The 25,363-nt window shown below is 37.6% G+C and overlaps 1 protein-coding gene across 1 annotated transcript in view; it reads left to right on the top strand.

The window, feature by feature from the left end:
* Positions 1 to 25,363, top strand: part of DNAH11 (dynein axonemal heavy chain 11) — a 426,042-nt gene that overhangs the window by 357,732 nt on the left and 42,947 nt on the right. The window contains exons 66-68 of the mRNA XM_035253682.3: positions 15,658 to 15,862; positions 17,779 to 17,943; positions 19,919 to 20,059. Of these exons, the coding sequence (XP_035109573.3) occupies positions 15,658 to 15,862; positions 17,779 to 17,943; positions 19,919 to 20,059 (511 nt within the window). The remainder of the gene's footprint in view (positions 1 to 15,657; positions 15,863 to 17,778; positions 17,944 to 19,918; positions 20,060 to 25,363) is intronic.

Here is a 25,363-nt window from a genome sequence, read left to right as displayed (position 1 = left end):
TAGTCTCAAGTTCAGCCCTCTCAAGTCTCAGGTTGCCGGTTCAACAGGGCACCTGGACAAGTGCACCCTGTGGGGAGCGCTGGGTAGGGCCGGCCACCGCCACCCCGGCTGCCAGCTTCTCCAAGCAGAGTCTCTGCCTGGTGTCCCGCTTCTCCTCTATACTTGGGAATTTCCCCGTTCTGTGGGCAACAAAGATCAGTCTGAAAATGCAGCTCTGACTCACCTCTCCGCAGATTAACTGAGAGCTTCAATCCTGGGTTGTTCTCACAGCGCCATCTTGAGTCCGCCCCATTATACTAAGTCTAAGTCTTGAGAATAGTTCCAATAAAAGTAAAAGGGATGTCCTTTGTTTTCAGATGAAGATTTTAGAAGTAAGAATTTCAGATTATAATCTCTAAATTGAAATTCTTATCTTGGTTGTATTAAAATAATGGTTATATTGAAATAATGCTTGCTTGCTCAGCTCACTGTGATTCTGGATTTCAGGAAACTGATCATTGGGACCAGTGTTTGGATTGTTCTATCACAGAAGTACTTTGAAAACTAGCCAAGAAATCATTCCCATGTGTGTGTGTATGTGTGTGTATATGTATGTATATATATACATGCACACATGTATATGTATGTATATATATACACACACATATATATATTTCACTTTAAGTTCTGGGGTACATGTGCTGAATGTACAGGTATGTGACATAGGTATACATGTGCCATGGTGGTTTGCTGCACCCATCAACCTGTCATCTGCATTAGGTATTTCTCCTAATGCTATCCCTCCCCTACCCCCCTACCCCCAACAGGCCCCATTGTGTGATGTTTCCCTCCCTGTGTCCCTGTGTTCCCATTGTTCAACTCCCACTTAAGAGTGAGAACATATGGTGTTTTTCTGTTCTTGTGTATGTTTGCTGAAAGTGATGGTTTCCAGTTTCATCTATGTCCCCACAAAGGACGTGAACTCATCCTTTTTATGGCTGCTTAGTATTCCATGTCGTATATGTGCCACATTTTCTTTATTCGGTCTATAATTGATGGGCATTTGGGTTGGTTCCAAGTCTTTGCTATTGTAAACAGTGCCACAGTAAACATACCTGTGCATGTGTCTTTATAATAGAATGATTTATAATCCTTTGGGTATATACCCAGTAATGGGATTGCTGGGTCAAAGGGAATTTCAATTTCTAGATCCTCAAGGAATCACCACACTGTCTTTCACAATGCTTGAACTAATTTACACTCCCACCAACAGTATAAAAGTGTTCCTATTTCTCCACATCCTCTCCAGCATCTGTTGTTTCCTGACTTTTTAAGGATCACCATTCTAACTGGCGTGAGATGGTATCTCATTGTGGTTTTGATTTGCATTTCTCTAATGACCAGTGATGATGAGCATTTTTTCATTGTTTGTTGGCAGCATAAATGTCTTCTTTTGAGAACTGTCAGTTCATATCCCTTGCCCACCTTTTGATGCAGTTGTTTGTTTTTTTCTTGTACATTTGTTTAAGTTCTTTGCAGATCCTGGATACTATGATAGATTACAAAAATTTTCCGCAATTCAGTAGGTTGCCTCTTCACTCCGATTATAGGTTTTGTTGTTGTTGTTGTTGTTTTTGTTGTCCAAAAGCTCATTAGTTAGACTAGATCCCATTTGTCAATTTTGGCTTTTGTTGTCATTGCTTTTGGTGTTTTAGTCATTAAGTCTTTGCCCATGCCTATGTCCTGATTGGTATTGCTTAGCTTTTATTCTAGGGTCTTCATGGTTTTAGGTGTTATGTTTAAGACTTTAATCCATCTTGAGTTAATTTTTGTATAATGTATAAGGAAGGGGTCCAGTTTCAGTTTTATGCATATGGCTAGCCAGTTTGCCCAACACCATTTATTAAATAGGGAATCCTGTCCCCATTGCTTGGTTTTGTCATGTTTGTCAAAGACCAGATGGTTGTAGATGTGTGGTGTTATTTCTGTGGCCTCTGTTCTGTTCCATTGGTGTATATATCTGTTTTGGTGCCTGTACCATGCTGTTTTGATTACTGTAGCCTTGTAGTATGGTTTGAAGTCACGTAGCATGATGCCTCCAGCTTTGTTCTTTTTGCTTAGGATTGTCTTGGCTATGTGGGCTGTTTTTTGGTTTCATATGAAATTTAAATTGGTTTTTTCTAATTCTGTGAAGAAAGTCAATGGTAGCTTGCTGGGGATAGCATTGACTCTATAAATTACTTTGGGCAGTATGGCCATTTTCACAATATTGATCCTTCCTATCCATAAGCATGGAATGTTTTTCCATCTGTTTGTGTCCTCTCTTATTTCTTTGAGCAGTGGTTTGTAGTTCTCCTTGAAGAGGTACTTCATGTCCTTTGTTAGTTGTATTCCTAGGTATTTTATTCTCTTTGTAGCAATTGTGAATGGGAGTTCACTCATGATTTGGCTCTCTGTTTGTCTATTATTGGTGTATAGGAATGCTTGTGATTTCTGCACATTGATTTTGTATCCTGAGACTTTGCTGAAGTTACTTATCAGCTTAAGGAGATTTTGGACTGAGACGATGGGGTTTTCTAAATATACAATCATGTCGTCGGCAGACAGAGACAATTTGACTTCCCCTCTTCCTATTTGAATACGCTTTATTCATTTCTTTTGCCTGATTTCCCTGGCCAGAATTTCCAATACTGTGTTGAAAAGGAGTGGTGAGAGTGGGCATCCTTGTCTTGTGCTGATTTTTAAAGGGAATGCTTCCAACTTTTGCCCATTCGGTATGGTATTGGCTGTGGGTTTGTCATAAATAGCTCTTATTATTTTGAGATACATTCCATCAATGCCTAGTTTATTGAGAGTTTTTAGCATGAAAGGTGTAGAATTTTGTCAAAGACATTTTCTGCGTCTGTTGAGATAATCATGTGATTTTTGTCATTGGTTCTGTTTATGTGATAGATTACATTTATTGATTTGCAAATGTTGAGCCAGCATTGCATCCCAGCATGAGGCCAGCTTGATTGTGGTGGATAAGCTTTTTGATGTGCTGTTGGATTTGGTTTGCCAGTATTTTATTGAGGAGTTTTGCATCGATGTTCATCAGGGATATTGGCCTGAAATTTTCTTTTTCTGTTGTGTCTCTGCCAGGTTTGTTATCAGGATGATGCTGGCCTCATAAAATGAGTTAGAGAGGTGTCCTCTTTTCTATTGTTTGGAATTGTTCCAGAAGGAATGGTACCAGCTCCTCTTTGTACCTCTGGTAGAATTCAGCTGTGAATCCACATTCCTAAGTGTTTTTAATGTAATCTGCATAGCTGTCCTCCACAACAGTAATGACTTTCCATAACTTTTGGTCCCAGGACACTCACTTTTTATCTGGGTTTTGAATAAACATTGAAAGCATTTTGTTATTCCGAGTGTTCCTGGCTTTTATGCAAATCTAATGTATGTAAAGTTATTTTATACATCATACATATTTGAAGATGGTTGTCATTATTATAAAATGATTCATTTGGTTAACTAGCGAACATTTTGGCACACTTAATACCTTTTCTTTTCCTGCGAGCTAAACAATAGAAAACTTTTATATAAATTGAGTGATGTATTGTAAAAGTATTATGAAATAAGTAATTCAGTTTATGAATCTATTGACCAGAAATTAAAGATCTTAGATTAGGAATTGATACTTCAGTAGTTGGTACTATTCTCCTTCGTAAGCAAGGACAGAATTTCTAACCAGAGACTAACCAGCTGGGCATGTGCTCTGAGCTGTGTCTGTTGTTTTTCTCTAGTGGCCATAGATTGGTAGTGAGTCAGTCATATTCTCTCAGTACCCTCTTGTGATAGAAAGTCAGGCAGATTGACAGAGGCTGACATTACAGGCTGCCACTGTCAGAGCAAATTAGCCTGCAATGTTATTCAGTGAAATAAATTTCATACTAGGAGTCTAGAGACCCAGGTTCTAGTCCCAGCTCTGCCACTAAGCTAAGCAACCTTGGCAAGCCATAAACTCTTTAGGTTCATAAAAAGAAATCAGTTGAATAACCTTTAGTGGTCCTTCTTGGTCTAAAATTATGCTCTGCTAGATGAAACAGCATGTTTTTTACTCACCCCATGTCCTAGCCAATTAAACCAGGGTATTTGTACTCAGAAAAATAGTTTTATTTCTGTTCTGAGATTGCATAATCAGCTTCTCACCTCCAAATCTCACCTCCAAACCAGCAAATCTCAGCCAGTGGGAAGAGACAGAGGAGGAGCTCACTCCTGTAGAGGAAGGTATAAAAACCCTATGGGAGCAGCCCCAAGCCAAATTCGGAGATTCACACCCACTTGATTCTTAGTATGATGCAGTGACAAGGGCAGGTGTGTTTTGTTCCTGCTGGGAGTGGAGCTGGATGATGGATTAAGAACACAACCACACTTCCAAGTGTGATGTCGCTCTTCACACCTGCTGTTGCTCCTCCTTGGAGTTTAAGTTCAAGACCTCATAGCTACCTTCAGTGTTCTAGAAGTCATAACCTCTGGACTCATGTCTTTCACGGAAACAACAAAGCGATTCTGTTTGCTTTTCCCACCCCTCTGGTTAACTTTGTTGCTTTTTCATCCTTCAAATCATGAGAGAACATTAGCAGTCTGTTTAATTTTCCCAGATAGGAAATTAACCAAAAGTTAATTTAGCAGCAATGATAAAACCCACTGAGTCATTATATAATTTTTGCCTTTCATAGATCATAAACACCCCAATTGAGGATAATTTACTATCCCTGGGAAATCTAAACATATCAAATAATGTTTCAAAGCAAGATGTAAAAACCAATTTTATAAGCAGACATCCTTCTCCTTTCCATCAGCGTAGCAGCATCTTCCTCCCCTCTATTAACCTCTCTTTTCACAGAGAAAATCAGAGCTGTTCCTCTGCTTTTCAAACTGGAATCTCTGAATGCTTTGGGGTCTGTGTAGATATGCAAGAGAGATACAGAGCGAGGGAGTCATCCATGAAGCATCTTATGGAGGTTAACTCAGATATTTGGTTAAATAAATATTTAACCAGTTGAAAGCTTCTGTTGGTGTGGTGCAGTGGCTCACACCTGTGATCCCAGCACTTTGGGAGGCCAAGCTGGGTGGATCACTGTAGGTCCGGAGTTTGATACCAGCCTAACCAACAAAGTGAAACCTTGTCTCTGCTAAAAATACAAATATTAGCCAGGCATGGTGACAGGTGCCTGTAGTCCCAGCTACTTGGAAGCTGAGACAGGAGAATTGCTTGAACCTAGAAGTGGAGATTGCAGTGAGCTGAGATAGCACCACTGCACTCCAGCCTGGGTGACAGAGCAAGACTGTGTTTAAACAAACAAACCAACAAACTTCTGTCACTTGCACCCAGAAGCAAAATTGTGAAAACCTCATGCTTTCTGATGACTAGTCTCACACATTTATTCTTGAAACCCAAGAGGAGCATGGTTATGTATAGTGGCTAACTGGAAAAATTAGCTGCTATTGCTTTGAGAAGAGATTACACTAATACTGTTAGTTGCTGTGATTCTCTAGAGTGGCGGTGGAGAAATGGCCTGTTTCACTGCCACCCAGGAGCGAGGAATGGTTTTCAAAGGATTGGAAATAAGAATATATGGCAGAGATGTATGTGACCCACAAAGCCTAAAATATTTACTCTCTGATCCTTTTACAGAGAAAATTTGTCAGCCCCTGCTCTAGAGAAATTTTTCACTGAAGCCTGAATATCTGCTATTTTAAAAAATGAGTTAATCATCTTGCTGGTGGTTTGTTTTGCTTCTCATGCATATGTGAATACACTCAAACACATACATACCACACAAATCTCAAAACTAACTGACTTCTTACCAGTTCCTAATCCCATCACAGTGAACTGTCCCATTGAACAAAAACAAAAATTCTAGACTTCTCTGATTCAGTGTTTTTGACTTAAATTTTTTATTTGTTCAATTTTTAATTATCAAAATGTATAAATTCTCTTTTCATCTGAGAATATATGTTAGTGGTTGTATCAGGAAGTTTATGAAGTATGAATATAAACCAGGTGAAAATTCTTAAGCAAGTGAAGAAAAATACAAAAATCCTGGAATTTCTCTGAGATTTTCCACAAGGAAAGGAATGAATCCAAGGTAGAGTGGCAATCAAAAGATCACAGGATGGGCTGGGCACGGTGGCTTATGCCTGTAATCCCAGTACTTTGGGAAGCTGAGGGGGGTGGATCACCTTAGGTAAGGAGTTCAAGACCAGCCTGGCCAACATGGTGAAATTCCATCTCTACTAAAAAGTAAAAAAAAAAAAAAAAAAAAAAAAAAAATAGCTGGGTGTGGTGGTACACACCTGTAATCCCAGCTACTTGGGAGGCTGAGGCAGGAAAATGTCTTGAATCTTGGAAGCAGAGGTTGCAGTGAGCCAAGATCATGCCACTGCACTCCAGCCTGGGCGACAGTGAGACTCCACTGTAAAAAACAAAAATCACAGGATGTACACAGAGATGTATGTAAAATATAAATTTTATTGTAGAGATGTTATTATCGCTTATGTGTGAGAACCCTAGGCCCTACCTTGATGAAATCTTCACTCTTGAAATTTCATTTAAATGTCAATCAATACAGCAAAATGATAATAACAGGGGACCTCAGCACCTTACTTTCAGCGATGGACAGAACATCCAGATAGAAAATAAAGAAACGTCAGAGTTAAACCACACTCTAGACCAAATGGACCTAAAAGATGTTTAGGTCCATTCCACCCAATAGCACAGAATATACATTCTTCTCATCAGCAAATGCAACTTTCTCCAGGAGAGGTAATATGTTATCCCACAAAATCAGTTCCATCAAAAAGTTTTACAAAATTGAAATTATGTCAAGTCTTTTTTGTGAACACAACAGAATAAAACTAGAAATCAATAATGGGAGAAATTTTGGAAGCTAGACAAACACTTGGAAATTGAGTAATATATTCCTAAACAACAAATGGGTCAATAGAGAAAAAGGAAATTAAAATAGATTTCATGAAACAAAAAATGGAAGCACAAAAACATGCCAAAACCTATGGACACAGAAAAGCAGTTTAAGAGGAAAGTTTAATAATATTAAAAGGATCTCAAACTACCCATAGTTATGCCTCAAGAATCTAAAACAAATAAGAACTAAACCCAAAATTAGCAGAAGAAACAAAATATCAGAATAGAAATAACAAAGACTAAAAAAAAATACAAAACATCAACAAAACAATTGGTTTTTTGAAAAGATAAACAAAATTACCTGTAACTGCAACACTTTGAGAGGCCAAGGCAGGAGGATTGCTTGAGGACAGGAGTTTGAGATCAACCTAGTCAACATAGAGATACTCTATTTCTATAAAACTTTTTAAAATTATAAAAATAGCCAGGCATAGGGATGCATGCCTATAGCTCTAACTACTTGGAGGCTAAGGCAGGAGGATAGATTGAGACTTGAAGTTTAAGGTTGCAGTGAGCTCTGATCACACCACTGCACACCAGTCTAGCACTCTAGCCTGAGTGATAGAGTGAGGTTCTGTCCCAAAAAGCAAAAACGTAAGATTAACAAACCTCTACTTAGACTTAAATTTTAATAACTTTCAAATCAGAGATGAGAAAGAAAACATAACTGATACCACAGTAATAAAAATAGACTATTATGAACAACTATATGCCAACAAAATAGAAAACCTAGAAGAACTAGATAAATTCCTAGACATGTCCAACCTATCAAAATTAAATCATGGAGAAATAGAAAATCAGAACAAACTAATAATGGGTAATGAGGTTGAATCAATAGGCAAAAGTGTTCCATCAAAGAAAAGCCTAGGACCTGATGCGTTTACTGCAGGATTCTATGAAGCATTTAAAGAAGTAATACCAATCCTTTTCAGACTATTAGAAAAAAAAGAAGAGGGAGTTCTTCCAAACTCAGTCTAAGTCCAGCATCACACTGATATCAAAATCAGATAAGGACACACACAAAAATCTGTGGGCCAATACGCCTGATAAACATAGATATAAAAACCTTCAACAAAATAAGAGCAATCAAAATTCAATAGCACATTAAAAAGATCATTCATCGTGACCAAGTGGAATTCATTCTGGGAATGCAAGGGTGGTTCAACATCCACAAATCAATAAACATGATACATTACATTAACAGAATCAAGGGGGGAAATCATGCAGTTGTTTCAATCACAGAAAAAGCTTTGATAAAATTCAAGATCTTTTCACAATGAAAATTCTCAACAAATTGTGTATAGATGGACCATACCTCAAAACAATAAAGGCTGTATATGACAAACCCACAGCTAACATATTGAACAGGAAAAAACTGAAAACTTTTCCTGTAAAATCTGAAACAAGACAAGAATGCTCACTTTCACCACCTCTATTTGACACAATACTGGACGTTCTAGACAGCAAGTAAATGAGAAAGGGCTCCAAATTGGACAGGAGAAAGTCATATTCTCCCTGTTTACAAATGACATGATTATATGTATAGAAAGCCCTAAAGACGACCCCACCAAAAAAAAAAAAAAAAAACCTGTTAGAACTAATAAACAAATTCAGTAAAGTTGCAGGATAAAAAATCAACATACATAAATCAGTAGTATTTCTGTACACCAATACTATCTGAAAATTGCAATTCCAATTACAAAAGCTACCAAATTAAAAACCTCAGAAGTTTAACCAAGGAGGTGAAAAATCCTTAGAAAGAAAACTATAAAACATTGATGAAATAAATTGAAGAGGACACAAATAAATGGAAAGATATTTCCTGTACATGGATTGAAAGAATTAACATAGCTATAAAATGTCCATACTACCCAAAGTGATCTACAAATTCAGTGTAATCCTTATGAAAACACCAATGACTTTCTTCCTAGAAATAGAAAAAACAACCCCCAAATTTATATGGAATTAGAGAAGACTGCAAATAGCCAAACCAATCTTGAGCAAAAAGAACAAAACTAGAGGCATCACACTGCCTGACTTCAAAATATATTACAGAGCTGTATAACCAAAACAGCATGGCACTTGCATAAAAACAAACTCACAGACAGGTGAAACAGAATAGAAAACCCAGAAGTAAATCTATACACTTATTGCCAACTCATTTTCAGCAAAGGTACCAAGAATACACTTTGTTGAAAGAACAGTCTCTTCAATAAATGGTGCTGGAAAAATGATATCCACATGCAGAAAAATGAAACTAGATGCCTATTTCCCATCAACTATGAAAATTGACTCAAAGTGGATTAAAGACTTAAATGTAAGCCCTGAAACCATAAAACTACTATAATAAAACATTGGGAAATGCTTCATAACATTGGTCTGGACAAGGATTTTTTGGGTAAGACCTCAGAAGCTCAGTCAGCAAAAGTAAAGATAGACAAATGGGATTCTATCAGACTAATAAGCTTCTGCACAACAAAGGAAATAACCAACAGCCCAAAGAGACAACTTGCAGAATGGGGGAAAATATTTGCAAAATATGCCTCTGACAAGGGCTTAATATCCAGAATATATAAGGAACTCAGTAGCGAAAAAGAAAAATGATTTGATTTAAAATGGCAAAAAACTTGCATAGACATTTCTCACAAGATATACAAATGAGCAAAAGGTATGTGAAAAATGTTCCAGATCACTAGTTATCAGGGACATGCAAATCAAAACCACAAGGATATATCATTTTACCTCATTTAGAATTGCTACTATCAAAAAGACAAAATATAATTGCTAAAATGGATGTGGAGAAAAGGGAATGCTTATACACCATTGGTGGAAATGTAAATGGGTATAGCCATTATGGTAGAGTATAGAGGTTCCTCAAAAAACTAAAATCTACCATATGGTCCAGTAGTTATGTGATTTATCACAAGGAAATGAAATCAGCATGTCAAAGAGATACCTGCACTTACATGTTTATTGCAGCATTATTCACAATAGCCAAGATCTGGAGTCAGCCTATCAACAAATGAATGGATAATGTGGTATATATAAACAATGGAATACTACTCACTGTCTGAAAATTCAAGAAAGCAATTCTGTTTACAAAAGGTATCAAATAAAAAATCCTAAGAAATTTAAGGAGGTGAAAAATCCTTAGAAAACTTTAAAAAGTCATAAAAAAGAATAAAATCCTGTTATTTGTGGTGACATGAATAAACCTGGAGGACATTATGTTAAGTGAACTAAGGTATAAAAAAAAATACCACACAATCTCACTCATTTATGATATCTAAAAAAGCCAGTCTCATGGAAGTACAGAGTACAAAAGTGGTTACCGGGGCAGGGGAGGGAAAAGGAGAGGGGATGGTGGGGAGATACTGGTCAGTGGTTACAAAATTACCTATTGATCATTTTAATAGATCATTGTTACTTTTTTTTTGGTAACACCATCATCAAGATATAATTCACATACGATTTACCCACTTAAAGTGTACAATTCAGTGGTTTTTAGGAGGAGTAAGTTCTGGTATTTTATAGTATAGTAGAGGGACTATAGTAAACAGCATTATAGTCTATATTTCAAAATAACTAGAAGAGGATTCTGAATATTCCCACCACAAAGAAATGACCAATGTTTGAGATGATGGATATGCTAAATATCATGATTCAATCATTATACAATGAATACATGTATTGAAACACCTCATGGGGCCCCATAAATATGTACAGTTTTGTGTCAGTTAAAAATAGTTCTTTTAAAAGTCAGTCGTACAAATTCTGAAGTTAGGGTGAGTCTACAGAAGTGGCAGTGAACTGTACAGTGAATAGCACTAACAATGATTTTCTCAAAGCTACTTGTAAGATCATTTTGGAAATCTTTGAAAAGAGGAAACTCAGTAGGAGAAATTTCGATGATGCTCTCTACTATAGTTATGTTTGATTAGATTGTCAGTCAAAAGAGGCAGATTAATTTAGAAAGGTGTCCTTATCAAACAAGATCGCCCTGTGATACACATTACTATACTCAAAAGGCAAGCATGAACCTCTGAGAAACAGTATTAGCTTGGTAACTTATAGATTGATAAAAGCCCAAATGTTAGTGATTTGACCTCATGATAATTGTTACATTTTTTTGGTAGCATCCTTATCAAGTTGAAATTCACATACCATAGAATTCACCCATTCAAAGTGTACATGTCGGTCATTTTTAGTATATTCACAGAGTTGGGCAGCCATCAGCACAGTCTGTTTTAGAATTGAAATTTCTGTATTTTTCTGTATTCATTTGCCTGATCTGGACATTTCACATAAGAGGAGCCATACAGTATGTGATATTTTGTGATTTCTGTCACTTTGTACATTTTCAGGTTTCATTTGTACATGCATCAATACTTAATTCCATTCTATGGCCAAATATTAGATTGGTGCAAAAGTAATTGTGAGTTTTTCCATAATATTTCATTGCTTGGATTTTTTAAATTTTTATTTATTTGTTTCTTTTTGAGACAGAGTCTTTCTCTTGCCCAGGCTGGAATGCAGTGACCTGATCACAGCTCACTGCAGCCTTGATCTCCCAAGGCTCAGTTGATCCTCCCACCCTCAGCCTCCCAAGTAGCCGGGATCACAGGTGTGCGCCATGACACCGTGCTAATTTTAAGGAAGGGCCAAACTGTTTGTGAACATGGTTGCACAATTTACATTCCCACTAGCAGTGTATGAGGGCTCCAATTTGTCCATGTCCTTATTGACACTTGATACTGTCTTGGCTTTTTATTATAGTCATTCTCATTGGTGTGTAGGATCACCTCACTATGGCTTTGATTTGCATTTCCCTGATGATTAATGATGTTGTGCATCTTTTTATATGCTTATTGGGCATTTGTATTTCTTCTTTGGAGAAAAGTCTATGTAGTTATTTTACTCATCTTTTACTTGTACAGATGTTTGATCATTGTATGCCTATCACATTGCAGAAACATGACTGAATACAGAATTATCGACTGAATAGATAAAAGAGCAAATCACTATATTAAAAGTTGATGCCTATAATGAAATAGTAAGTAATAACATTTGTGAGAGCAGAGGCCGTGTTTGTCTTGGTAATGGTTATATATGCCCAGTACCTAGAAGACTCTCTGACAGTCTGGCATGGTATAGGTGTTTATTCACTAGGTGAATAAATGTTTGGTTGCAATGTGTTGTATCATATCACCAAGAGTTGAAGAAGATATAAATAAGATAATAAGATGATTTTTTTAATGAGCATGATTATTAACTCAAAAATATTTGCAAATACGTGAACAAGTAGTGTCAAATCCAGGACGTATGAAACAAGGGCCCAGGACCACTGCGTTTGCCAGATACACTAGTAGCCGCTGCCTGGTTCACTTACAATACTTAGCCTGTAGTTCATTCACCTCTTAATGGTTTTAGTGTTTATTTTTAGTAGTGATATCAATACTCACAATACTCATCTTTTAAAATGTGTCCTTTTTAAAAAAGGGATGTACACCGCCGAGCTGTACACTGGCTTGGGCTGAAGAGGGTTGCTAGCTGAATTGCTTGTTCTCCTTTTGGAAAACAGTTAAATAGTAGGAGGTACTGACAAAGTAAAAACAAACCCAAACTGAATAAAGTGAATGAATTAATCATTCAACTAGTAGGTTTTAAAAGTGGCTTATTTGGCAGATGTTTTTTGAGGTTTAGACACTTCATCGACAGCTCCGAAGGTTTTTGTTGCCAGTGTAAGATTCTCTGCAGGGGCAGGAAAATGTGAGAGTTGGATGCATACAGCAGGTGATAATTCTGATCAGTCCTTTGGGATTTTAAATTCGTATTCAGGCAAGTAAAGCTTTAGTAATGTAAGCAAATTATAATTTTTAAATAATCTTTACACATTAAAACCAGTTGTCTCATTAAAAATGTTTTCAGTCAAATAACACAGCCAGAGGTTCAGAGGTACTTTCCTTGCCAAAGACACAAGAGACTTAACCTCTGAACAAGACACAATTATAAAACATCCCCCAAGAATCACATAAAACATTGCCACTTTATGGCATTCTGGGTATCTCTTCTCAAATTAAAAATTGTTGCAAATATTGTGACATTTTGATAAAAAGAGCCCTGCCTGAATGTGATAGAATGTGTTTTATTTTGAATTTACCCAGTTATTCAAAATTGACAAATTCAGTGAAATAATATCTCACCTTGAAGTCAGTGAGATAGGCAATAAATATGTTTTCCTCATGGCTATTTAAAATAATTTCAATTATAATTGGGCTCTGGCTAATATTCTATCATGATACTATCTATACAACTTAAATATTTTATACACTTAATAAGCAAGAATCCAGAATTTTCATATGTAAGGCGAAAGAGGCAACAGAAGATACTCCTTGCTGCAGCCATGTCTCCAGGCCTCGTAAGAAGTTTCACTTTAAGCAACTTAGGCTGCTTTGGGAAGTTCCAGTATTTGTGGTTTTGGCTTCTCTGTCTCTTGCATGAATTAGAAAGCTCACCCTTTACTAGATCCTCATAGCAGGTTCCTCGCAGGAAAGTGACCATAAAGCCTGTAGGAGAACATCTCATATACTGCACAAATACATATAATACTATGTACCCTTAAAATTTCAAAAGAAAAAACATAAATTAAGCTGGGAGCTTTGAATAGAATTAGCATAGTGACTGTTTACAGAAATCATTTTCAGAGGAAAGGGTTAAGTAGAGATATTGAGGCAACCAAGCATTTGCAGTTACAGGAGGCCATTGCCGAAAGTATTGGAAAGTCATTTTAAGAATATATGTGTTTGGGGCCAGGCGCAGTGGCTCACATCTGTAATCCCAGCACTTTGAGAGGCCAAGATGGGTGGATCACGGGGTCGGGGGTTTGAGACAAGCCTGGCCGACATGGCAAAACCCCATCTCTACTAAAAATACAAAAATTAGCTGGGTGTGTTAATACACACCTGTAATCCCAGCTATTCAGGAGGCTGAGGCACAAGAATCACTTGGAGGATGCAGTCAGCCGAGATTATATCACTGCATTTCAGCCTGGGTGAAGGAGTGAGACTGTCTTAAAACGAAAGAGAATATATATGTTTTTAATATTTCATCTTTATAAAAAATATTTTAATACATTATTTAACATATACACTTATGTATATCTGTATATATGTTATATATACACACACATATACATATATACAGATATACATAAACACATACATACACATTTTATCTTATCCTTAAAGAATAGCATTTAATGTACATTTAATCACAGAAAGTACAGCTGGCCCTGAAATAACGTTCTTTCATTATAATGTCAATGAAAAAAAAAATCACTTCCGGCTTGCTGGGACCACTGTCTGTGTGGAGTTTGCACATGCTCCCTGTGTCTGCCTGGGTTTCCTCTTGTCCTCCTATTTCCTCCCGTATCCCACAGCTGTGCACATTAGATGAGCTGGAGTGTCTACCTGGTGGTCCCAGTGTGAGTGAGAGTGGGGTGTGCGAGTGGCCCTGCATTGGGATGACATCCTCTGCATTGGGATGACATCCTCTGCATTGGGATGACATCCTCTCCAGGCCTGGTTCCCACCTGGCACCCTGAGCCACCAGGGTAGGCTCTAGCTGCCCATGAGCCTGAACTGCAGCCAGTGGGTTGGAAAAGGAAGGAATGAGTAAATGAAAATTATTGTCAAATAAAAAATTGTAAGGTAGATGATAATCATACAAATGCACAACACTAAACGTTGCAGTACAAAAGCCCTTCTCAAGACTGCCAGAGCTGTCACTGTTTTTGAATCGCGTGGTGGTAGGAGGTGCTACTGAAGATCTCCTGCTTCGCACGCGTTTACTTCTCAATGGAACCCACCCCTCCATGCCCACCATTTCTCATTAAGGAGTAAATAATGACCTTACTTATTATTATTAACCTTTTTAAGTGTATGTGTAGCTCATGTTTATTTCAGTGTTTCATATTAGAAGTGTTTGGGGCCTTTATTTAGAAGATTGATGATGTTTTTGTGACCAGAAACATGCGGTAGGAACTCCAGTCTTGTTTATATCAATTAGCCTGTGGCAAAACTGGTTAGCTCATATGGCGTTTTGCTTAAAGTCACAGTTTGCAAGAGTTTATCCACGACATTGAGGAGTTACATATGTTGTTATAGGTCCTTTATATGATTGTATTTAATTCTCATAGTGACACTGTGAGGTGAGTACTATTGTCACCATTTCACATATGAGGAAACTTAATCATATAGTGATTTGGTGGGTGATTGCTGATCCTGCTGTACTTCAGGAAATTTGGGAGCAGCTGAAAAAATTCTAAATCACCTGGCTTCTGGCCGTTATAAGAATACAGGAATGTTGCGAGGCTGAGGCAGGTGGATCACAAGGTCAGGAGATCAAGACCATCCTGGCCAACATGATGAAACCCGTCTCTACTAAAAATACAAAAAAAATTAGCTGGGCATGGTGGCGCGTGCCTGTAATCCCAGCTATTCAGGCGGCTGATGCAGAAAAATTGCTTGAACCCAGGAGGCAGAGGTTGCAGTAAGCCAAGATTGCGCCACTGCACTCCAGTCTGGCACCTGACAGAGCAAGACTCTGTCTCAAAAAAAAAAAAAAAAGAAAAAAGGAATGAAATGACACCTTAGTATCAGTTATGGTTCATAGAAATCTCCTGAAAATCTGTGTTATCCTCCCTTTAGGTATATCAGGATCGGAGATAAAGAATGTGAATTTAACAAGAACTTTCGCCTTATCCTTCACACAAAATTGGCAAATCCTCACTATAAGCCGGAATTACAAGCTCAGACAACTCTCCTCAATTTCACAGTCACGGAAGATGGTCTAGAAGCACAGCTGCTGGCAGAGGTTGTCAGTATTGAAAGGCCAGATTTGGAGAAACTTAAGGTAAAAATGTTTATGTCACCACTAACACTTACACAGCACTTGCTTTGCACAAATCATAGTGCTAGACACACAAGTATAAAATAGGATTCTTGCCCTCTAGAATCTTGCAGTCTAATTAGGAAAAATAAGTATACACATTAAAAATTAAACAACTCAAAGTTGCTCTTTATAAATGCTAGATTGTTACAGTTATGCCACAAGTAGGAAATAGGCTGGCTCTAGATCTTGTTTGAGGCATAGGACTGGGGCAAACAAAGAGGCATACAAGTGATGGAAAATAAGAGGTATAGAAGCAGGTATGTGCCCAGGTAGGTTGGAAGGTAATTGACTAATTTAGCCTGGGCAAAAGAATGAAGAAATGAAATAAACTTGGAAAAATTAAGGACCTGGTAGCTAGTTATGACTAGTATACAAAGGGACATTTATGGCCCTAATATATTAAGAAACAATGCTGAAAATAATTAAAATCGGTGTTATGTACAGAAAACAAAACAACATAGCCTTGAAATGCAGAAAAAAGGCAATAATAAAGATAAAATCAGAAAATAATGACAAAGAAGATAGAGAAACAAAAGATGAACAAAATAAAAAGATAGTTCTTTGGCAAGAAGGGGTGAGGAAGTGATAAAGTAGATATACCTCCATAAGGGCTAGTGAAGAGTGAAAGAGAAAAGGCAAGTAAACAAAGAAAAAGGCACATCACTACACAGATTAAAATATATAAAGGAATGCTGTGCTCAGCTTTCTAACAATGAAGTTGAAAATTGAAATGGTGATGTGAAAATTAAAAATAATTTATGTGGTAATGGGCAAATCTGGCAATAGTGTATCTCAAACATTTAAATGAGATATATTAAGAATTAAAACAAGGATTGATATTTCAGATGTTAGAGATCTATGTCCTGCATTTTGGAAATTGAAGGGATTTCTTTCCACAGATGAACATTATTCATATTTTGAATAACTAAGCTAGAATACTTTTTCTTAGTATAAATTAGGGGTCCACAAACTATTTGGCCTGCCACCTCTTTTTATTAATAAAGTTTTATTAAAACACAGCCATGGCCAAGCACAGTGGCTTAGACCTATAATACCAGCACTTTGGAAAACTGAGGTGAGTGGATCATTTGAGGCCAGGAGTTTGAGACCAGCTTGGCCAACATGATGAAACCCTGTCTCTACTAAAAATACAAAAAAATAGCCAGGTGTGGTGATGCACAACTGTAGTCCCAGCTACTTGGGAGGCTGAGGCATAAGAACCACTTGACCCCAGAGGGTTGGAGGTTGCAATATGCCAGAATAGTGTCACTACACTCCATCCTGGAGGACACAGCAAGACTCTGTCTTTAAAAAAAAAAAAAAAACCTGAAAACACAGTGTTCATATATTTACATATTGTCTATGACTGCTTTAGTTGCAACAGAGACCTTTTAGCCTGAAGTATTTACTATCTGGCCCTTTGCAGAAAAAGATTGCCACCCTGGTATAAATCCATTGTTTTCAAACTCTGGGTCCTGGAACAGCAACATTACCATCAGCTAGTGCTGATGCAAATTTGCTTTAAATGTAAATTCTCGCCCGGGCGCGGTGGCTCAAGCCTGTAATCCCAGCACTTTGGGAGGCCGAGGCGGGTGGATCACGAGGTCAAGAGATCAAGACCATCCTGGTCAATATGGTGAAACCCCCGTCTCTACTAAAAATACAAAAAATTAGCTGGGCATGGTGGCACGTGCCTGTAATCCCAGCTATTTGGGAGGCTGAGGTAGGAGATTTGCTTGAACCTAGAAGGCAGGGGTTGCAGTGAGCCATGATCGTGCCACTGCACTCCAGCCTGGGCAGCAGATTAAGACTCCCTCTCAAAACAAACAAACATGTACTTAACCACCATTTCTCACACTTTTCTTGGTTTGTATTAGTTGGTATTGACAAAGCACCAAAATGATTTTAAGATTGAGCTCAAGTATCTGGAAGACGACCTCCTTTTGCGCCTTTCTGCGGCAGAGGGAAGCTTTCTGGATGACACCAAACTGGTAGAGAGATTGGAGGCGACAAAGGCCACCGCGGCAGAGATAGAGCACAAGGTAGGAAAGGCTGAGGATGCCTGGCAGGTTCTAAGGCTCTGTTTGAATGAGATACATGGGGTGGGTGGCAGTGTAATCAGACTTGTTAATTCCTTGAAGAGGACCAGCGTGTGGAATTCAGGTGATTTAATAAGCTGCAATTGGACTGTGTGGGATTCTTAATGGAGATGGAGATGGTTGAATGTGTGCTTCTTCTAATTCCATAAAGATCTCATTCAGATTAGACACTGTCTGGCTATTATTTTTCCTGGGCAACCAGATGTGAAGAAAATTGAGGCCTGCTGGCTTCCATGGCTGAAAATCTGAAAAGCCTTAGCAACCAGCTCTACCAAACTGGCATCCTACAGTTTCTCTGCAGGTTCTCCAGGCTGCTGGACATTTCAGAGAAATTCTTAGAAGTTTTGTTTATATGCCTGCCATGGCAGGATACTAAACAAAGGATGGTCTCCTGCTGCACTCAAATGCACTATTCACCACAGGAAAAATGACATTTCCTAAATGGCAGTAGAAATTTTCATTGAATAGCCTTCCGGCTAATGTCCAACATGGTTCCCAGTATGCCTTACGTGTGATACACACTTAGGACTTTCACAAATGACCATTAACCCTTAAAATTCCATTGTTGCAGTGAGAATTAGACCCTCGTTTGCTTTCTGGAATATCCATATTAGTAAGTAGTTATTAATTACCCAGGAGAAGCTATGTTACTACACATCCTGTATATTTGTCTTAAATTAAGCAAGGAAATGGAATCCCCAATTACTCTGTCTTTTCAAGTAAGTGAATTCTAGGTGGCTCCTGAGATGGCAAAGATTAGAGCAACTAAGTAAATTAACTTAGCTTTGAAGTTAACTTCTAATTGTCTCTTAAAATGTGTCTTCCTATCTTCTTTTTTTTTGTTTGTTTCGCTCTTGTTACCCAGGCTGGAGTGCAATGGCGCGATCTCGGCTCACGGCAACCTCCGCCTCCTGGGTTCAGGCAATTCTCCTGCCTCAGCCTCCTGAGTAGCTGGGATTGCAGGCACGCGCCACCATGCCCAGCTAATTTTTTGTATTTTTAGTAAAGACAAGGTTTCACCATGTTGACCAGGATGGTCTTGATCTTTTGACCTCGTGATCCACCCGACCTCGGCCTCCCACAGTGCTGGGATTACAGGCTTGAGCCACCACGTCCGGCCTCTTCCTATCTTCTTAATACATCACCATGTAGTGACTTTCTTCTCAGCCCTACATTTTATTTCCTTTTATACACAAATATTATGAGTCAAGTCTATAGAGAAGGTTGGGGAAAATACTGTATCCTGTAGGACCAGCAGTAGTCTTAGATAAAAGAAATAGGTATTTGAGCTTTGAGTAAAACTGAATATGTTGGTTGATGGTGGTGGTGTTTATAATTTTTTAACTATCTCTGAATCTACCCAGAGGCTAATATATAAAGATAAACTAAATGGAAATATGTGGACATATGGATGATCCAGTGCAAAGTTAGAATTAGGCATGAGAGTCTTCATATAAAGGCTTTTTAGTCAGCACAGTTACTGGATGTATTATTGACCTTGTCTGCTTTTGTATACCTGGTAGCCTAATAAAGTTATTGGCATTGAATTGACCCAGCAGACTTTTAAGAGCCATCCCTGGGAGGTGATATAGCTGGGTTATTAAGCCTTGAAAGAGAGAGGGGAGGCAGGAAGGTGACATTACTCAGAAACAAATTTTGTAGACCCAAAAACAATTAGGTTTGTTTAATCTGTGGCCTCTAAAACCACTAGAGTTAAGTCCCTTCTCCCTGAAACTCAGCTTATGAAAAAAAAATTTTTTAATATGAATTTAGAAAAGCTTGAGCACGTGGATGCCATGCATGTTACCTATTTTAATACTGATAATTTTTCATTTCGGGTACATCCTTCCATTCCTTGGATGTGTGTAGAGAATATGAAGAGTAAATAAGTTACTTTTTTTGTTTGATCCCACCGTAGGTGATTGAAGCCAAAGAAAATGAAAGAAAAATCAACGAGGCCCGCGAATGTTACAGACCAGTGGCGGCAAGAGCATCTCTTCTTTATTTTGTTATTAATGACCTCCAAAAAATCAACCCCATCTACCAATTCTCTTTGAAGGTAATGCTGAAGTAGCTAAGAAATACGGAAATCTAGGAGTTCAGTTTGTTTCTGGAAATTTGAAATTTATTTTATTAATAATTATAATACTATTATTATTGAGATAGAGTCTCACTCTGTAGCCCAGGTTGGAGTGCAGTGACATGATCTCAACTCATTGCAACTTCTGCCTCCCAGGTTCAAGCAATTCTCCTGCCTCAGTCACCTGAATAGCTAGGACTACAGGAGTGTGCCACCATGCCTGGCTAATTTTTGTGTTTTCAGTAGAGACAGGGTTTTGACACATTGCCCAGGCTTGTCTTGAACCCCTAGCCTCAAGTGATCCACCCATCTCGGCCTCCCAAAGTGCTGAGAGTACAGGTGTGAACCACCACGCACGGCTGGAATGTATTTTTAAGCAATCACTGTACCCAGTAAGGAGTCATGAGGATCTGGTTAACAAAATAACAAAAGCAAAATCCTCATTCTCAGGAATTTTCGTATATAATTTTCAGTAAAACTTTGAAGTAATTAAACTATGGATATGGCATCATATTATATTGGTGTATTGCTCCTAAGCAGACTTTTAAATTTAAGGGAATTTTTCTTGAGACTCCTATTTTGTCTTTGTGAAAAATGTGTCTTGGAAAGAAAATGCTCATATTTCTTTGCTAAAGAAAGAAAAATAATGAGAACAACTATTAAGTCACTATTACATGCAAGGCGTTTTATACTTTGGCTGATTCTTTATCCCTGTTCATCTCATAAAGCATATAATTTCATCCCCCTTAAAAAAGTAATGATGACATTTTTAGATTTCAAATAAATTGCCCAAGAATTCGTATTTGTTACTGTAAGAGCCAGCATTTCAACCTGTAACTCTTTCCAAAGCCCATGCTCTATACCTTTTATCATCTGCTGCCTGCTGGGCCGAGCTCATTCATTCTGTACATCTGTTCATCAGTTTATAGACAGTTGCTTATTGTGGTCAGTCATCATTTCAGATGCTTTTCACTTGAGTGTATAGTTTTGGGAGAAAAAAATGGGTGGAGCTATATGTATATGTAGATACATATAGATATACCTGTATACATAGGTATAGTTCCACCTTTATGAACATACCTCTGTTTATAAAAGCAGAAAATACCATAAGAAAGAATGATAGGGATGGAGAGGCTGCTTTACTGGGGGTCAGAGAAGGCCTTCCAGAGGAAGTAACATTTATTTCTGAAGGATAAGTCGGACTTAGGTATTTAAAGAGAGTTTGGAGAAAACACGAATGTGTGAGATGAAATAATTCAGGGATTCCAGGTAGTGAGTGAATCTCTGTGGCTGGAGGGCAATGAGCAAGGGGAAGGTAGTAAGAAAATAATCTAGAGAGGTGGAAAGGACTTGATCACACAGAGCTTTGTAGACCACTGAGGGATTTGGGGATTACATTCTGTATGCAACGAGAAGCCATTGGAAGATTTAAAGTAGATAACTGGTATGATGACAAAAGACTCAGAGAGATGTGAACAGACTTGAGATATGATTTGAAGCTGGAATCACTGGCTCTTGGAGATGGACTGGTTATGATGAAGAGGAAAGGGTCACGCATAACTAGCAGGTTTCCTAATAGTATGAACTAGTATGCAGAACTTTTAACAAGCACAGTGTGGTTGGAGTTTGAAAGTAACTGTGTATGAGAAGAAGAATAAAACCAAATCAGCAGTGTCAGCTCAGTATTACCCAAATGCCAAAACTACACTAAGCTTTACAATAAAAGAAAAATATTGGATATTTCCCCTTGTAAACATTGTGGAAAACTCCTCCAGAAAATACTGGCAAATTGAATCCGACCACATATAAAACGCACAACATATTATGAGCAAATAGAATGTATGCCAAGAATCAAATTGGCTTAACTTTCAAAAATCATGAAGTATGACCGAGTACAGTGTCTCACGCCTGTAATTCCAGCACTTTGGGAGACCAAGGTGGGCAGATCACGAGGTCAAGAGAGCTAGACCATCCTGGCCAACATGGTAAAACCCTGTCTCTGCTTAACATACAAAAACTAGCTGGGCGAGGTGGTGCGTGCCTGTATTCCCAGCTACTCAGGAAGCTGAGGCGGGAAAGTGGCTTGAACCCGGGAGGCAGAGGTTGCAGTGAGCCGAGTTCATGCCACCACACTCTACCCTGGTGACAGAGCAAAACTTCATCTCAAAAAATAAAATAAAAATAAATAAAATAATAAAAAATAAAAATCACGAAGTGTAAATAGTTAACAGAATAAAAGAAAAAAGCTCATATGATTGTTTCAGTTGATGCAAAGTACTTGAAAAATTTTAACAAATGAGTTTTAAAAAACCCCCAACTCTCAAGTAATAAATAGATGGTAACTTCTCAACATGATAAAATACATCTAGAAAACATCTACACCTAGCATTATACTTAATGTTGAAAGTTGAATGCTTTTCCCTAAAATCAGGAACAAAACAAAGATAACTTTCTCTCAGCACATCTATTCAACACTGCACTGGAAGTTATAGTCAGTACAATAAGACAATAAAAGGCAAGAGATTTAAAAAAAAAAAAAAGAAAAACTTTCTTTTTTCACAGATCACCCAATTATGTATATAGAAATCCTAAGAAACTCACCACCTGCTAGGACTAAGAAGTAAATTTCTAGCAAGGTTGCAGGATGTAAGTTTAATATACAAAGTCACTTGTATTTATATACATGAGAAACAAGTGGAAAATAAAATAAGTATCTTAGCACTATTTATAGTGGCTTCCAAAACCATGAAACTTTTTAGGAATAATTTTAATAAAAGACAGTATTCCCAATACATATATATACAGCAAAGAACTTGTATCAGGATACATGAAGAACTTGTAAAACTCAGTAAAAAGAGTTGAACAGACATATCATATAATAACATACATATATTATCCACAAGCACATTAAAAATGCTCATCAGTCATCAGAAAAATGCAAAATGAAAGAAGAATAAGGTCTTATTCTATGTCCCATAGAATGGGTAAAATTTAAGAAGAATTCTAGTAGACTGTTAATACCAAGTATAGCACTGATATTGTACTGCAACTCTCTCACATTGCTGGAGGGAATGCAATAAACCATTTTGGAAAGCAGTTGGGCAATATCTTATAAATACATAGTTACAGTATGATCTCACACTTTTACTTCAGGCGTTTACCTAAGAGAAATAACAATGAATGCCTGCAAAAAGCTTGTTAACAAATGTTCATAGACACTTTATTCATAATAGCCAAAGTCTGAAAACAATCCAAAGGACTGACACATTAATAGTGACGCAGATTTGGCATGTTCTCACAGTAGGCTATTACTCAAAACATGCAGGTATGAATTGCTGATACACACAACAACATGGATATGTCACCAAAACATTATGTTGAAAAGAAGCAGTTGGATACTGTGGAGTATCTACCTTACGATGTTATTTATGTGAAATTATAGAAAAGGAAAAATTAATCAACAATGACAGAGGTAGATCAGTATTTGACCAGGGCTAGGGATGGTGGTGGGAATTAGCTGTACATAGGCACATGACAACTTCTTGTGGCGATGTAAGTAGAAGGGTTCTGTCTCCTGATTGCTACAGTTATTATTGGAATGTATCTGTCATGACACATCAAACTGTACATATAATAGGCACATTTTATTGTATGTAAATGAAAAACCGATTAAAAAGTGTAAATATGAGGTTAGTACAGATTGAGCATCCTAATCCAAAAACAAAAATGCTCCAAAATCTGAAACTTTTTGAATGCTGACATGATGCCACAAGTAGAAAATTCCATACTTGATCTCATGCACTTCATGCACAAAATTATTTCAAATATTGTATAGAATTAACTTCAGGCTATGTGTATATGGTGTATACGAAGCATAAATGAATTTTGTTTTTTCGTTTTGTTTCATTTTGTTTTTTTGAGACAGTCTCTCTGTTGCCCAAACTGGAATATAGTGGTGTGATCTCAGCTCACTGCAGCCTGCACCTCCCAGGTTGAAGCGATTCTCCTGTCTCAGCCTCTGCAGTAACTGGGACTAGAGGTGCCCACCACCATGCCCAGCTAATTTCTATATTTTTAGTAGAGACAGAGTTTTGCCATGTTGGCTAGGCTGGTCTCAAACTCCTGACCTCAGGTGACCTACCTGCCTCAGCCTCTGTCTCTCAAAGTGCTGGGATTACAGGCGTGAGCAACCACACCCAGCCTATAAATGACTGTGTTTAAACTTGGGTTCCATCCCCAAGATATCTCATTATGTATATGCAAAAATCTGAAAAAAATCTAAAATCTGAAACACTTCCAGCCCCCAGCATTTCAGATAAGACATATTCAAGCTATGCTTCGTTAATGCCTTCTTAGCAAAATTTGCTGTATGTATCTGTCCTTGTAGGATTTTAGTTTCACTTAAATACACACATTTCAAGGTGAATTAATCTGTGGTCTCTGGTCCCTATTATCCAAAAATAAATAAATAAAAAGATATTTTATATTTATAGCTACTTATATATATAGATATATTTTTAAAATTTATATTTATAGAGAGAGATAAAACAATCCATATGACACCATTATCATCAAGGCATGAACTGCAGTAATAAAAATCAAGAGTGGTCTTTAAAGGAATAATAGATAACCAAGGGCATCCCAAAAGTACATGGGAATAAAACAAAAACAAAAGCAAAAACCCAGCACATAACCAGATTTTAAAATAGGATGAGGACATAAGTGGACATTTCTCTAAAAATCTTATTAAAATGGTCAACAAACTCAGACAACACAGAGAAACTCTATCTCTACCAAAAAAAAAAAAAAAATTAAAAATTAGCCAGGTGTGATGGCACATGCCTGTGGCCTAGCTACTCAAGAGACTGAGGTGGGAGGATTACTTAGGACCTGGAGGTTGAGGCTGCAGTGAGCCATGATCACTTCACTGCACTCCAGGCCTGATGACAGAATGCAACTTTGTCTCAAAAAAAAAAGTCAACAAATATATGAAAAAATGTTCAACATTACCAATTACTAGAGAGATGCAAATCAAAACCACAATGAGATATCAGCTCACACACACATTAGAATGGCTTCTATCAAAGAAAATGGAGAATTGGAATCTGTCAGTGGGGATGCAAAATGGTACAGCCACTATGGAAAACAGTGTAGCAATTTCTCAGAAAAATTAAAATTAGAATTACCATGTGATAAAGCAATTCTAGCTATATGTTGAAAAGAATCAAAAGAGGGTCTCTAGGAGATTTCCAAGCACCCAAATTTATTGCAGCATTATTTACA

This window comes from Callithrix jacchus, chromosome 11 (genome assembly GCF_049354715.1).
Source record: "Callithrix jacchus isolate 240 chromosome 11, calJac240_pri, whole genome shotgun sequence".
Classification (NCBI taxonomy): Eukaryota; Metazoa; Chordata; class Mammalia; order Primates; family Cebidae; genus Callithrix; species Callithrix jacchus.
Note: the sequence above shows the minus strand (reverse complement) of the source record. Positions and strands in the feature narration are given on the sequence as shown.